The sequence below is a fragment of the Neopelma chrysocephalum genome, unplaced genomic scaffold (assembly GCF_003984885.1).
Source record: "Neopelma chrysocephalum unplaced genomic scaffold, ASM398488v2 Primary Assembly neopelma1_345, whole genome shotgun sequence".
In the NCBI taxonomy this organism is placed as follows: Eukaryota; Metazoa; Chordata; class Aves; order Passeriformes; family Pipridae; genus Neopelma; species Neopelma chrysocephalum.
Genome location: NW_020898009.1, coordinates 371,618 through 387,054, shown reverse-complemented (window position 1 = coordinate 387,054; position 15,437 = coordinate 371,618). Strand labels below are relative to the sequence as shown.

The window sequence follows — 15,437 nt, the reverse complement described above, 5'->3', positions numbered from 1 at the left end:
ACAAAGAAAAAGGGGATAAGTAAATTGCTCCACTGGAGCACAAACAACAAATTTTAACAGAGCCAAAAAAATGCCACTGTTCTCTCGTTATTTACTGAGTGCACACGTGCCCACAGCAAAACAGCCAAATATCATATTCTGCATGAAGATTTTTGCTTTAAAAAAAGCAAAAGCAGATTCCTCTGTGTGACAGTTGCTTTTTAATTGCCTTGTACCTCATTATTTATCCTGGACACCACATGGCAGAACTACAAAGCTGAAGATTCTCCTCTGAAGATCATCAGCTCGTGCTGAGAACTTCACGTCAGATATTCATCATCTCTGTTGTACATCAGCACTGACACAACTGCACATTCTCTATACATTGGAATATCAAATATTAGGCCTTAAAAATATCTGTTCAAGGCACCAGGAAGGGAAGGGAGGGAAAACCTTCCCAACAACTCAAATTGTCTTTAGTTGTATTACTGGGATATTCACGTTCCCTTAAGTTCTTGAAGGAAAAGGTGCCAAAAGAGGAGGAATAGTCCAAGATTCCTATAATTTATTTTGTGTCAGAAAGCAGTAATTGGATTGAATCTGAGAAGAACCAAGATCATGCATCTTCCTGCAGCACAGTGAGAACCTGTGCTGGGAAACACTGAATTCCTGAGTGAAAATAGAATGGAAAAAGCGGGAACAGCACATCAGCTCCGGGAAGAGTTTTTGGTAGGAGCAAATACAAGGCTGTAAATGAGTTTATAACATCCCCTCCTACATCACAGGCAGTGTAAAGGTCCATATTTGCCTTCATTTCCTGAGCTGGAAGGACTGTAATGCCCAATCTTTCCAACCTCATGTTCATATAGATACAGAAAAGGCAGGAAATATCTGGCACATCATCTTTTAAGGACAGAAACAGTCATTTTGGGCATGTTTTGAAAAAAGGCATCTCCCAGGTCTGCAAAGCCTCACTGTCCATCCAAAGCAAGCCTAGAGGAATCCTCCTTCCAGGATTAGGAGTTTCAAGCAGAGGCTGAGGATAAATAGAACAACAGATGGAATTTGAAGGCAAATGGAAAGGAAGCTTAAGGTGATGGTGTAGTTTGGCTCACCAGAAGTGTGAATCCCAGAAAATGTGTCTCTTTTGTTTAAAAAACTAAAAAAAAACACCTAAAAAACCCAAAACCAACCAAACAAAAAAACCCCAAACAAAATAAAAACAGAAAAACAAAACACACACACACACACAAAAAAAACACACAAAAAAAACCCAACAAAAAAAAAGCAAAACCCCAAGCACATCTCACCTTCTGCAGGCATGGCCTGTGGATTGCTGGAACAAAGATACACTCCATCCCCTCCAGTGAGTAAAGTGCCCAGGAAAGATTTATCCTCCTGGACAGGAACAAACAAACAGCAACATCACAGGTTGGATCAAGGACCAGGACACTTTCTCATGTGTTTGCTCCAAGAGAGAAGGTTTTTCTTTTAAACAGCACCCCTCAGAACTTTATAAAATTAAAGAGTTTTATCCTGGATGCAGCAGGGCCAGTGGCAGGATGGTTTTGGAAAAGCCTTTCCCCCCATTTTGGCTTTGCCAGCAGCTGTGAAGTTCCAAGCCATTGTCACAACCACAGGGCAGAGCTTTTTTTGTGTTTGCAGTTTGTCAAATCCCCTGAGCTAAAAGGACAGCACAGGAAAATGAATCTACTTATAATGAACATTCCCGGGAACCGCAAATTCAACCACAAATGTGAAACTCATGTGATTTAAGATGTTCCCAGATTCCAAAGGCCTTTTTCTTTCCGGAGTGTTTTCCTTTAGACGTTTAGCAGGCTAATTAAGTTAAAAGAAAGTTTGTATGTAGAGTGGCATTGAGTTGTGGGGGTTTTTTGGGAACACATGAGCTCCAGGAGTAATGGTGAGTGAGACTTCCATGAATTTGTAGCTTTATTAGAACTCTTTTTGCCCTCGGGGTTTGTCATCCTTTGACAGAAAGAAACCCTCAGACTTTTACACACAATGTACTTTTTATAGGTCAGAGTTTCAAAGAACAGGCAAGCCTTGTAGGAGAGAAATAACACACAAAATAAAAGACAGTTTGGTAGGGGCTCAGTTTTTTTGAACAGTGGTTTATGAAAGTGTAACTTCTTTGGTTTAACAAAAATGTTTTGTTTTACCTTCAACACGTGCTGTGCCTTTTCAGAGAGTTTCACATCACTGTCTTCAACCTGGAACCAGAAAGAGTTTCCATTTGTATTGTGATTTATACCACAGATAAAGCAAGGCTAATGTGAAATAAAGTGAGTTACACAGAGCAAGTCTAATGTCAAATAAAACAAGTCAAATAAAGGCAGTGTAATGCTAAATAAAAAGCATTAAGGAAGTTTTGAGGAAAACAAGAAACCTCAGGTACCAGAGGCAGACAAGCCCAGAGTGCTGCAAAGGCAGTTTTGTGCTCTAAATACTGTGTTATTATGGGACCAAAACAGTTCTTTGCATGAAATTAAATGCACAACATTCTCCCCAATAAATGTTTTACAGACTAAAATACTATTGTATGGACAGAAAACAGTGTATTCCATCCAGTCTTATTTTACACTACAGGTAAATTATGGGTTGCCAAAGGCAGAAGGTTGCCCAGCTTTATTAAATTCACTGGAATTCTGCCTCTAACACAGGGTAGCACATTAGAGGGCTGGAATCAGACCTTGCTTCCTGGTGGGGTGATCTAGAGTGCCTCACAATAAACAGAATTTGCCAGAAGTTACCCTCTGTTATATTTGTAACTGCTAAAAATGATTTCAAACCTGTGTAAAGAATGGATCCACAGCCTGTTTCCACCCATTAGTGTTTCACTCCGTGTCCAAATTCAAAAATCAGAACAGATTCACATATTAACATTCTGCTTCAATGCCCAAGTTCTGTATTTTCCCTCCTCCATCCATCCTTCCCTAACAAGTGTTCCCTGGTGTATAAAGCCAGGTGGGTGTGTGTGGACTCACCAGCCAGGACGTGAACCTCGGGATTCCTGCAGTCAGGATAACGTGGCTGGTTTCTGGAGTAATGCTGCCATCTGCAGGGAAAAACGTGGAAGCAAAGCAGGACAATCATGGAAAAGCCCTCCAAGTTCATCAAATCCAACCTCAGACCTAACACCACCACGCCCACCAAACCATAATTCCACCCACGTACTTCAGACTGTCCAATAAGTTGCTTTTAAGAGCTGAAATTTCTTTAGGAAATAGGAAAATGTTCTCATTGCTTTATGGATTTGTGAGTGTTTAAGTGAAGTCACAACAGCCTAACTCCCAGTTTTCTTGTGCTCTGACAGACACAGAGCTGTTAGACAATTGCAGAGAAGCCCTGATTTATTCTGGTGTTTATGTGGCTTCTTCCTTTGCTCTCCTTCCCCCCAAAAGTGCTCCAAACCCATCAGGGGAACAGCAACAACATCCACTGGGATCCCCTGTGCTCTTCCAGCACAGCCAAGCCAACAGAATGACACTCAGAACTTCAAATATTCACCTTTTTCTTTGACTTGTATCTGTGATGTCAGAAAGGACTCTGAAAACACAACAGATCCCAAACATCCTCTTCCCGTGAGCAAGTCGGGAATGTCAAACACCATCATGGACGCCTGCAGCAATCCCAGGGTTGGAGGGGAGGGAAGGGAAAGCACAACTTGAAATATTTCAAGTGAAACAGCGAAATCTGTGTGTTTTAAGCACCCCAAACAAGCACTTCTCTACAGTGGTGGAAAGTCTGAGATCATAAACCTTAATTAACGTTAATGTTTTATTCCGATTTCCATGGTCTGACTTAATATTAAACCTGTTGCAGCATCTCTTGTATCTCCTCTTACACTTATGTTCACAGAGATAAAGGTCTCAACACGCCCCAAAAAACCTGCCACATGAGCTTTATTTTCTAATAAAGCCATACAAATAAAATAAAACCAATAATAATAAATAATGAAGAGCTTACTCACCGTTTTGATCAAACTCAGGCTGTCCTCGTTATCTAACGGGGTAATTCTAGAACGACAATGACAATTAAATATTTAGAAGTTACATCATTTTTAGAGGCTCCAAAGCAGCCAAAAAAAAAGCTATTTTATTTTAAAATAAGCTTTTATTTGTGGAGGCCATTTCAATTAGACAGAGTGGGGGTTGAGAAGCACAAGCTTGTGATATCAACCAAGTTAAAAGCAAATTTTAAAAGGAAACTCTTAATGAGCTCATGCTGCTTCTACTCATTAGCAGTTAATAAAACTGCTCTGCCCCATTGCTTTTTATTTTTTTTAATGTTTTTAGGATTCCACAGAATTACAGATACGAAATCATTCAACTCTCTCATCCACAAAAGCCTTTTGCACATCTCGGGTGAAATAATCAAGTGCAAAGTTTTCTCAGAGAAGTTCTAAGAGAAGAAAAATAAATTTATCACAGTATTAAAAGCACTAATTGATAACAAGAAGTCTAAGGCAGCGATACAAACCTTCCATGATTGTTCACAGCCTGAATTTGAAAAGCAATTTTGGAGCTGCAGGAAGAGAAATTGCACTGGTGAAACACGTTGTTTAGAATTCTTCTACACGTGAAAAAATAACAAAGGCAGATTTGAAGCAAAACAACTGAAGTGATAAAAAAAGTAAGAAAGTGGAATAATTATAATTATTTTAAAAGCCTGAATGCATCATGAAGTGTTTGGTAGCTAGTTTTAAAGCAATATTTGATATATTTTTCCCCGATATATTTGATATATTTGATATTTTTCCCCATGGAGACAAGAGATCAATCAAGAACTGTAGGAAATACCCACCGTAAAGCAGATTTGAGCTGTGTCAAGCAAAGGGTGTCTAACACAGCCATGAGCACCTGCTCTGCCACCTCCTTTGCCTGAAAAAGAAAAGGAAGTGGAGGATGAAACCCCTTTTCCCCACCCATCCTTTTCCAAAATCCCAGCAACCACAGGAGCACCCGCGAGATAAACGAGACACTAAACAGGAACACACTGATGCACCAGGCTAAAATTTGTTCTTTCACAGGAAAACTCATGAAAGATGGCAAAATATTGTAGGTGGATAACAGGAACACTCTGAAACGTGGTTTTTTTTAAGCAGAATTCAGAGACTGGTTGGAGGCCACGGGCTGAACTTTGTGTTACGCAGACGAACCACGACATTATTTTGGGTTTAAGGGTTTCTCCTCTGGGTTTAATTTGGGTTTGCATGTCATGGCACAGCGTGAGCAATCCAAATGAACAACGAGAGAGAGAAGGGGGGGCTTCATTTACCTTGGATTCAGTGGAAGTTTTAGCATAGCACTCAATGCCAGCAAGCACAGCCTCTACAACAGCAGAATAGATTTGCGACAACAGAGCACTGAAGAGAGAACCAAACACAACATTTACTACACACGGAGAGTTTTCTTCCTCCTCTGCCTAAAGGAGCAGTTCTTCCTCTCATTGCACAAATCTCTTACTAAAAAAGGGGTCCTGGCTCAAATGAGTGCAGAAGTAGGTTTATAATTAAGCTTTTGGTTTGAGAAAATTAAATTAGAGCGAGGGAGTTGCTCGAATTACAGAATATTTTGGGGAGGTACCTCCTGAGACAAATGCAGCCCTGCTCAGGCAAGAATAAAAACATGTTTTCCTGTTGACTTTCACTGCAGTTGTGTTAAGAATCACATCCCATTGTTTTAGGGAGCTCCATTTCAGTGCAATCAGTCTCCTTGGAATCAGCCTTGGAAAGGCAGCACAGGCAAAGTCCTCCAGATAATCTGAGTCACTGATTGTTTGCCCAAGGGAGGCAACTTCTGAAGGGCATGAAAGGAGCAACAACCTGGCACTGCCAGGCTGGGAGAGCTGGGGAGGTTCCCCTGGAGAAGAGAAGGCTCCAGGGAGAGCTGAGAGCCCCTTTTAGGGCCTGAAGGGGCTCCAGGAGAGCTGGAGAGGGACTGGGGACAAAGGATGGAGGGACAGGACAACAGGGAATGGCTTCCCAGTGCCAGAGGGCAGGGATAGATGGGATATTGGGAAGGAATTGCTGGCTGGGAGGGTGGTGAGGCCCTATCCCAGGTTGCCCAGAGAAGCTGTGGCTGCCCCTGGATCCCTGGAAGTGTCCAAGGCCAGGTTGGATGGGGCTTGGAGCAACCTGGGCTAGTGGAAGGTGTCTCTGCCCATGGCAAGGGCCTGGAACTCAATCACCTTTAAGGTCCTTTCCAACCCAAACCATTCCAGGATTCCATGACATCCACACCACAGCTTAGTCCTGTTCCCTTCTTAAAAGGGAATTGAAAAAACTGTCCAGAAATAAACCAGCCAAGAGTGACCTTCAGACATTTATAGCTCCAGAACAACTGGGAAAAAAACCCACTTGTTCCCAACTAAGAAACATTGGTTCAAAATTCCTGCTGAATTACAACTAAAAGATGTGCAAATCGACCAAAAAGTCCTACTTGCCCAAATTTTAACTCCTCTCATTACTCCTCTGCCACTGCTTGGTGTCAAGGGAGGGGAGAGGGAGGAGGAAAGAGGAGGATCCAGCATTGAAGCCATATGCAAACGTTCCTGACGGATGGGAGAAGAGCACCTGAAGCTCCCAAATGTGGAGGGACCTCAAAATGCACCAAAGCCTGACTCGGATCACCCCTAATAGCACCAAGTAATTTTAAAATGCAAACTTCTTACTACTTTTTCAGGTTTCTTCCGTGTAATTTCATGGACTAAATATGCAGTCAATGTATTTTCAGTGCATCTGGTATGGGAGACGTGTCTAATTCTTCCTAACTCTGTGACCATTCCTATTTTCCCTCAAATTCACCTAAATATTTGCAAGGAAACACCTCTGTGGGCTGTGCTTTCCATCAGTCATTAATAGTTAATATTAGTGTATCAGTATAAATACTTTACTCTTCTTCCCACCTTGAAATTTTAACACTGACAACGCAAAACACAGAATGGCATTTTCTGAAAAAAACATAAAACTACAAAGTTTACCCCAGTTTATCCTCAGAGGTGCAGTTTATGCATTCCAGCCAAGCTGCAGTCCTGCTTCCTAAACACAGCCAAATTTGGACTGAATGTTGCTTATGAAAATATTGACAAATATAGGAAGCAGTTACAGGACTCAGCTGCAAAAAAAAGCCCAAAATCCTGAGATCAGGTTTGCCAAAAAAGCTAATTATTCTGCTGTTGTGGATTATTTGATCCAACACAGGGATGCTTCCAAGAGAAAAGATATTCTTATAAAAACACTGCCTTTATCAACTGCTTTGTTTACAGCTTCTCTACTCATCTCGGTTAGAAATGTATTCAAAGTCTTTTAGAGGTGGGACAAGAAATGTTTGAGCAGAAAAATTACCTGTTGGAGTTCAGTTTACTATAAAAAAAGGACAAATCTGCTGCTCAGGGCAGTAATTCCACTTTTATGTCTTTGAGAACAGTATTAAATTATATAAAAATCAACGGTAGTTCAGTATTAAAGTACTGACACATCTTTAATCTCTTGCTAACAGGTCAGGTAGGTTTGCAGAAGCAAATCCAGGCTCCTGAAATGATCCCAACTCCCAAGGAGGACAAAATCTCTAAGGAAAGGTCTGGTTTGTCAAGAGAGAGAGGGAGAGAGCAGGACCAGAGCAGATTTTCTATGTTCCTAAAGCTGGACAGGATCTACCAACACGCAGGACATGGACATGGATAAACACACTCTGATTTGGAGAAGGTTAAAATGCTTTGCAGCTTCCCAGCTGGAAAATTAACTTTTATCTAACTTTCCATAGTGAATTCCTTCCCAAGTTTGAGTGTTCCCTGTTGGCATTTCACTATAAATCTTACACTTAATGAAACTGGTCTGAAAATTCCTTTTCTTTCTGCCTGTGGATGATGCTCCCGTTCAGTTTGAGATACTTTCCCCCTTGGTATATAAGCAGCACCTTTAAAAATTATTCAAGTAACTTAAAACAATTTTTTTATTAAAATTTAGCAACATTTACTAATATCTCCTTTCCTACTTTGCTGCACAGCAGAAGGGATGGTCACAGCAAATTCCTAATTTGCCCACTGAAACCCTCCACGAGCACTCTGCCTTTGAAACCCTCTCACAATCACATTATTCTGAATAAAAATGTGTCTCTGCAAATGCCAACAGCCACTAAAAGCAGGTTTGACCAACTGCCACGAGGCAAAAAGAGAGAAGAGTTAAGGAATAATATAAAAAGCTTACACTTGATCAGCTTCCTTGTGCCCCTCATTGTCGTTTCCTGTAGGAAAACAAAAAAAAAAGGGTTGGTTTAAGCACTTTGGGGACATTTCTGCTGCACATTTCATGTGGGATTATCCAGGATTTTCTGTTGCTGCAGTTGGATTGCAGGTTTAGAGCAGAGCAAAGCATAACTTGTGTCAGGGCAGCCAAGACTAAGAGTTGAGTCCCCTAAAATCAGCTGCAGGGGGTCAGAACAAGGATCCCTCTCACCCCATATCCTGTATCCCAACGTGGCCATTCCTGGATGCCCAGGAAAAAGCACAAGCACAGCAAATCCATCCTTAATTCCAATGCTCCAACCATCTTCTCTTCAGCTGTTTTCTAAGCTGGTTATGGTTTCAACCTAACAACCCTAAGGACTGACTTCATCCAAGGATTCTTACAGCCATTTAAAACAGGGAAGAAAATGGGTTTTAAAAATTCCACGTGGCTTGTTTTTATTTGGGAAAACAGCTGGTTGTAACCCACTATGTTGGGGCCAAGCCAGAGGATAAGGGAAATTTAAACAAAAAAAATTTAAATAAAATTTAAAAAATTAAAAACAGAGTGAAAGAATTCCCTCTGTTCTTTTAAAAATCCTCAGTTATCTTAGGATAACGTAGTTTGAATTACTATTTACTATATTTTTGGAGAGTTTTTTTCTATCAAACTGTAAAGAATATTGACTTAAATATTTGTCTAGTGTTTGGAAAAGGTCTGCACAGTCAGATCTGACAGATTTTCTGTGGAACACTCACCTCTTGACACATTTTACCCCTGAAATCTGCTACGATCCCATGCCCTGGCTGCAGAACTACACAACACCTACCACTCACAAAGGAATCAGAGCCAGCTTTTAATTGCTGCAAATTTTAAATTAAAATAATTAAATAATTTAATAATTAAATAATAATTAAATAAATTAAATAAATTTAATTAAAAAATAATTAAAGAGAGTAACAGCCTCGGCATTTTTTAATGTACTCACCCAGGAAAGGAACGTGACTGGTCCCAAAAAAATAGGTCCTTGAACAAGCCAGAGGTCCCTTGGGAGACACACACTGCACTACCTGGTAGTCAGTATGAATGAGACACAAAGAGACATTAGTAAAGCAAATTGGGGCAATAATGGACAATAAACTAAGTTCCCCTTAAGTCCTCTAAGCACTGACAAACTACAGGAAGTTTACGACACACAACGGAACTGGAGTTGGAAAAAGCAAACTTACGTTTTCAAAGGTCTAGATCACTTTTGACTCGACCTGAATGGTTGAAAGACTTTGGGAAGGAGATGAGCTCTGACTTGGGTTCTCAATTTCCTATGCCAACTGCTCTTTTCATGGAGAGGAAAGTGGGTCAGGTTCCCATAACTATGCTGGTCTTATTTACTATTTTCATGACACCCTATTACAACAGTATCACCTGTACCTGTAAATAAACCACCTTTTTTAAGAACAGCATCAGAATCTGAGGAGAACAGACGGAGCAAGTACATCAGAATAAAACTGTACTCGCACTCGGAAAGGCAGCAAATGGTCTCAATGTTATCAGGGGAAGGAAAGACAAAAGTTGAAAGTGTTTTCAGAGAGAGAGTGTTAGAGCAGCAGATGGAGGATGAGGTTTCAGCAGGATGCTACAAAACAATCCTTTCTCAGGTTTTTGATGTGTCCAGAACACCCACGTCCATCCATTCCCTGAGGAAAGCGCACATGGAATGTTGTCACGGACTCATCCCCTCACTCATCCGTCCACTCCACGATGACCTGGACTCAACCACATCCATCTGGACTCGCACCACTGTCGGACACTCCCGGAGCCCCTGGAGGGAGCAGGGAGGTGCCCACACTCTACCTCTCCTCCTTCGCTGCCCGTTGCCTTCTGGAGCCACGAGGCCCCTCCAGCCAGAGGATCCCAAATCCCGGGGGTGGCTCCCCCGGTCACGGCCCCTGCGCCGCCTTCGACCTCATCAAATGTTTACCAACTAAGCTTTTACTTGAAAACGGAAACAAGTTAATCTTTACAACTTCATGGCAACATTCTTGGAACACCACAGATTCATTGGAACATTCTTGGAACACCACAGATTCATTGGAACATTCTTGGAACACCACAGAGAGTTTCGGTTTCATCGACACTTGCTGAAAGTTTTGTTTCATCGACACAAGCTGGAATTTGGATACACATAAAAATCTCCTGTCTATTCACAAAATTCTGTTCTAATATCAAAAAAAAAAAGGTGTCTTTTCACTTCTTTCTTAAGAAATCTGATTAAAATCAAATGTGTGTCAGGATTAAATACATCATAGAAGAGTTTCACTTCATGACCAGGAGAAATGTCCTCACAAACAGCATTTCCCTCTCCCCCACCCCACACATAAGTGTTTAAAAAGTTGTATTTTTACAGGAAATAAATCATTCATTAGTTCCTGATTAAGCATCCAGTCTTATAACTTGGAAGAAGAAAGGAAAAGGAAATTTCTTCCTTAAACTAATTGTTAAACTAACATGTTTTTACGTTAAGAAGAATCAGGTGTTTAACTCACGGAAGGTAAGCACAAAAAACACACGAAGAAAAAGAGAAAATCTGCCAAAAAAAAGCTCCAAAATCTCAGGTAACTACTCCAAAGCCTTACCATGTGCTTGGCAGTGCTCCCACCAAGGCCAGTGTTTCGAACAAGGTGTCCTTCTGATGGAAAATTAAAGTTACCAGAGTTCAGGTTTTCCTTGGTGGAGTGGCTGCCAAACAGGACAAAGGGCTGCCGGCTGGGGCTGGGGAGGAAACAGGGAATCACCACCAAAATACTCGGCAGGGAACTTAAAAACAAATGAAATTAAAGTTTTCGAGTCTGAGGGACCAAGATGTGAATTTTACCAGGGCTCACAAAGCTTCCCATTGTAGAGACCAAGTTCCAAAAGAAAAAGCTGCCTGCATTGAAAAGATGATCATTTCTTTCAAGCACAAGAACAAATCTCAAGGCTGTTCCCAAATGATATTAGAAGAGGGGTTTTTTTCCCCCTTTTTAAAAGTAAACTGCCTTGAAAAGTGATTATGTTTAAAATTTACCATCTTGAAAAACCCTGAAATTACTGTATTGGAATGAAACAAAACTATTTTGGGTTTAGTTCTGGCTTTGGGCCCAAGACTCAGCTGGAGAGGTCAAGGTTTGTCTTTTCATTATTTCAGGGCAAACATGAAGGGATGCTGCAAACAATGGGGGACACTGGTTTATTCCAAATAAAGAGGAATCTGCAGAGACATTAAAGTAGATAAAAAAACTTGATTTAACTCAGAACAGCTGAACTTTGGTTTTGAAACAGAAGACAAACAACCTTCCTATTTCAATTAAAACTTTTTCATGGAATCACAGCATGGTTTGGGCTGGAAGGGACCTTAAAGCTCATCCAGTCCCACCCCCTGCCATGGGCAGGGACACCTTCCACTAGCCCAGGTTGCTCCAACCTGGCCTTGAACACTTCCAGGGATGGAACAGGGAAGAAATGGATCATATCAAAGGCATAAGGTGGAGAGTTTGAAACATAATCACATTGTATGTTTAAGAACTACAGCGTTAAATCCTGTGAAAATTCAGTTTTACCCTTCCAGGAAGTGCCTTTACATGTTGGTTTTATTTAATATGAGATGGGATATACTGAGATGGTCCCAAATGGAATTATAACTGATGCATTCTGGAATCAGGGATATGGGAATAACATACTGAGGTACTAATTCCCAGGGAATAATGAGTAATACCTGTTATCTGTTATGTGGCTTGAGATCATGCCATGGCTGAAATAACTTCTGAAGGGCTGTGGAGAATTAAAAAAGAAAAAAAACCCACAAAAATTATTATTTTTGTTTAAAAATTAAAATTAAATTTTAAAATTATTATTTAAAAAATTTTAACAAGTAACAAGACAGAACAGAAAGCATGATATATCCTCACTATAATTAAGAACAAACCTGAATTATCTTTCTCAGAGAAAACTCCTGAACCCCCCAAAACTACTTTCAACCTCTGTAAAAAATCATCATAAAATCACAGAGTGATTTGGGTTGGAAAGGACCTTAAACCCCACCCAGTTCCAACCCCCTGCCCTGGGCAGGGACACCTTCCACTAGTCCAGGTTGCTCAAAAAAAGCAACAAAACGTTTCAAAAGCACCAGTCCTGTGTTTTTTTTTTCACCCAGGCTTGTGTTCCCCTCAGCTATATTTGAGATTTTGACATGTGCAACTCTAAATTGTTAAGCCCTGCACATACCAGAGCCCAGCAAACTCAAAGTTAATCTACCTACAAATATCTGCTGTGCAGGTATAAATCAGCTAAATTGAATTATCAGTGAGCAAACGCTCCACTGAATCACCCCAGCAATCCTAAACCACCATACCAGGGATTTTTAAGGTGGGTGGTGACTGAAAAAACCCAAACCACAGGTTTTCATAGAATCATAGAATCAGCTGGGTTGGAAGGGACCTCCGAGATCATCAAGTCCAACCCTTGATCCAACCCCACCGTGGTTCCCAGCCCATGGCACTGATGCCACATCCAGCCTCAGCTTAAACACCTCCAGGGACGGAGAATCCACCACTTCCCTGGGCAGCCCATTCCAATGGCTGAGCACCCTCTCTGCAAAGAAATTCTTTCTAATCTCCAACCTAAACCTCCCCTGGCACAGCTGAAGACCCTGAGCCCTCTTGTCTTGCTGAGAGTTGCCTGGGAAAAGAGACCAACCCCCCCCTGGCTCCCCCCTCCTGTCAGGGAGTTGCAGAGAGTGAGGAGGTCTCCCCTGAGCCTCCTCTTCTCCAGGCTGAACAGCCCCAGCTCCCTCAGCCTCTCCTCACAGCACTTGTGCTCCAGTCCCTTCCCCAGCCTCGTTGCTCTCCTCTGGACCTGCTCCAGGACCTCAATGTCCTTCCTGAACTGAGGGCCCAGAACTGGACACAGCACTCCAGGGGTGGCCTCACCAGTGCTGAGTCCAGGCCAAGAATCACTTCCCTGGACCTGTTGGCCACACTGTTCCTGCTCCAGGCCAGGATCCATTGGCCCTCTTGGCCACCTGGGCACACTCTGGCTCCTGTTCAGCTTCCTGTCCATCCCCACTCCCAGCTCCCTTCCTGCCTGGCTGCTCTCCAGCCCCTCTGGCCCAGCCTGGAGCTGCAGGGGGTTGTTGTGGCCAAAGTGCAGGACCCGGCACTTGGCCTGGTTGAACCTCATCCCGTTGGAATCAGCCCATGGATCCAGACTGTCCAGGTCCCTCTGCAGAGCCCTCAAAGGTGAGATGTGGCAGGAAAAAAAAAATAACCCTAATGCTGAATCCTTATTCCTTCTGCACGGCTGAGAGCAGGATTTCCAAGGATTCCTGAAGCAGACCTACCTCCCCTGCCTGAGATTCCGAGAGCTCCAGAATGAAGGGAATTTCTGTGTCAAAATTAGCAAAAAAGTTGGTCCACTGGCGTTCAAAAATCATTAAATCCTGCAAGAAAAACATTCAATATTCAAGATCTTTCCAGAGAAAGGGAGTCAAAGGTTGATATTTCGCTGGGCAGTTCAGAACACAAACTGCCCACTGAAACAATAAATACAAGAAAACAAATGTATTTTAAAAGATAAGAACTTTGCTGCTCTTTTTTTTGTGGGTTTTTTTTTGTGTGTTTGTTTGGGTTTGGATTTTTTTGGAGAGGGAAAAGGCAGGAGAGGGAGAAGGACCACAGCCCTGCACCACCTGCTTTTAACCCAAGGAATTACAGTGCTCTGAGAGAATTCAAAACCCAGAGCTCGTATTTTCCACAAAACTTCCCCTTGGAGAGATTTAAATTGCAATTTGAAATCTGTCCATGGTTCTGCAGTAATTTCTATCTGACACTAAGGAAGCCCATGGACAGAAAGTGAGGAACAGCCTGAGGAATTTGAGAAGCACAGTTATTTCTGTCCCTGCATTTGTAAAAACAACTGGGGAGTGAAAAAAGGAAATATCAGTAACACCTCACTAAAGCAGAATAAAAAAGGTGATTTGTTGCATTCAAATTAATTTTAAAAAATCAGAGGATCAATAAAAGGAAATGAGTGTGCAGTGATGATAAAGGAGCCTTTAAAGTTTTCAATTTTGAAATGGTCTCAAGAATAATTTCAGTCACTTGTCACTGGTTTCAGCATGTGAACCAAAAAAAAATATAAATACAGAGGAGCTTCAAATGCTCTTTGAGATCACCTGACTTCATCCTCCCTGAGAAAATTCATTGTTTCTAAAATCACCAACTTCTAGGAAATTAAAGTTGTATGAAAAGCCCGTTTATGAATTGATGTTTTCAGAAAATTTGAAGTCTTTTTAACAGTAACTTCTGGGTTTAAAACTTTAAAATAGGATAAATAAGCTTGTTTCAGGGTAGACTTAGGAGGTGTAGGAAAAGTCCCAAATATTTATCTCACTTTCACACAGGAAAGGGGAGGTGAAATATCAGAGAGTGATTACTCAGACTGAGAGCCCTGTAAGCTCTGTGATATTTTAATTTTCATTACAGCAGTTGATTAAACAACCAAATGAGTGTAAACTACCAATATTTTATTAATAAGGGATAATTACTGCTGAACTTGCTGCATTTTAAAAGCCTGATTTGCTGCCGAGCTGAAAACTGCTAAAAAATTAACACCGGAATAATATATCCTAATACTCATAAAATACATATATTAATAAATTATAAATACTAGTCCTCATCCACTGCTTTCTCCTCCAGCCCTGAGCATGGCATTAACACCAGGAATCACTTCCCAGTGTTTGTATTTCCCAAAGCACCAGGGCAGCCACTGAGTGTCACTGTTACCCACTTAAAGAGGTTACAAAGGATCCTGAAAAGTGCTTTTTTTTTTCCCTGGAAGCATCATTTTTTTTCCCCTGGAAGAATGGCTCTGTGTTAACGTGGATTTTTCTTCCCACTCCTTGCTGCAAAAGGAGGATTAACACACACAAACACCCAGAATTCCTGTACTTTGGACATGGAGGTCACATGTTAGGAAGGTTTTTAGGAGAATTCCAGGCAAAATAAGAAATTCAAGGAATCCAGGGCAAGTTATTTTAGTGTTTTGTAGAGTTTGTGGTAGATTTGAGGGGAGGACAAGGAAAAGGAGGAAGAGGAGGAGATAAAGGAGGAGAAGGAGGAGGAAAAGGTGGAGGAAAAGGAGAAGGAGGAAAAGGAGGAGGAAAAGGAGAAGGAGG

General features: G+C 41.5%; 1 protein-coding gene across 5 annotated transcripts in view; it reads right to left on the bottom strand.

The window, feature by feature from the left end:
* The window catches only part of CUNH20orf194 (chromosome unknown C20orf194 homolog), a 70,218-nt gene that overhangs the window by 29,343 nt on the left and 25,438 nt on the right, over positions 1 to 15,437 (bottom strand). For all 5 annotated transcript variants that reach the window (XR_003537608.1, XR_003537609.1, XR_003537610.1 and 2 more), the window contains exons 8-20: positions 13,602 to 13,700; positions 11,979 to 12,034; positions 10,861 to 10,996; positions 9,216 to 9,297; positions 8,210 to 8,246; positions 5,281 to 5,368; positions 4,807 to 4,883; positions 4,483 to 4,527; positions 3,974 to 4,019; positions 3,511 to 3,622; positions 2,988 to 3,058; positions 2,163 to 2,213; positions 1,290 to 1,377 (exon numbers count right to left, since the gene is read on the bottom strand). Coding sequence is in view for 1 of the 5 variants with exons in the window: in XM_027705587.1 (XP_027561388.1) it covers positions 1,290 to 1,377; positions 2,163 to 2,213; positions 2,988 to 3,058; positions 3,511 to 3,622; positions 3,974 to 4,019; positions 4,483 to 4,527; positions 4,807 to 4,883; positions 5,281 to 5,368; positions 8,210 to 8,246; positions 9,216 to 9,297; positions 10,861 to 10,996; positions 11,979 to 12,034; positions 13,602 to 13,700 (988 nt within the window). In the remaining 4 variants the exon portion in view is untranslated. The remainder of the gene's footprint in view (positions 1 to 1,289; positions 1,378 to 2,162; positions 2,214 to 2,987; positions 3,059 to 3,510; positions 3,623 to 3,973; positions 4,020 to 4,482; positions 4,528 to 4,806; positions 4,884 to 5,280; positions 5,369 to 8,209; positions 8,247 to 9,215; positions 9,298 to 10,860; positions 10,997 to 11,978; positions 12,035 to 13,601; positions 13,701 to 15,437) is intronic.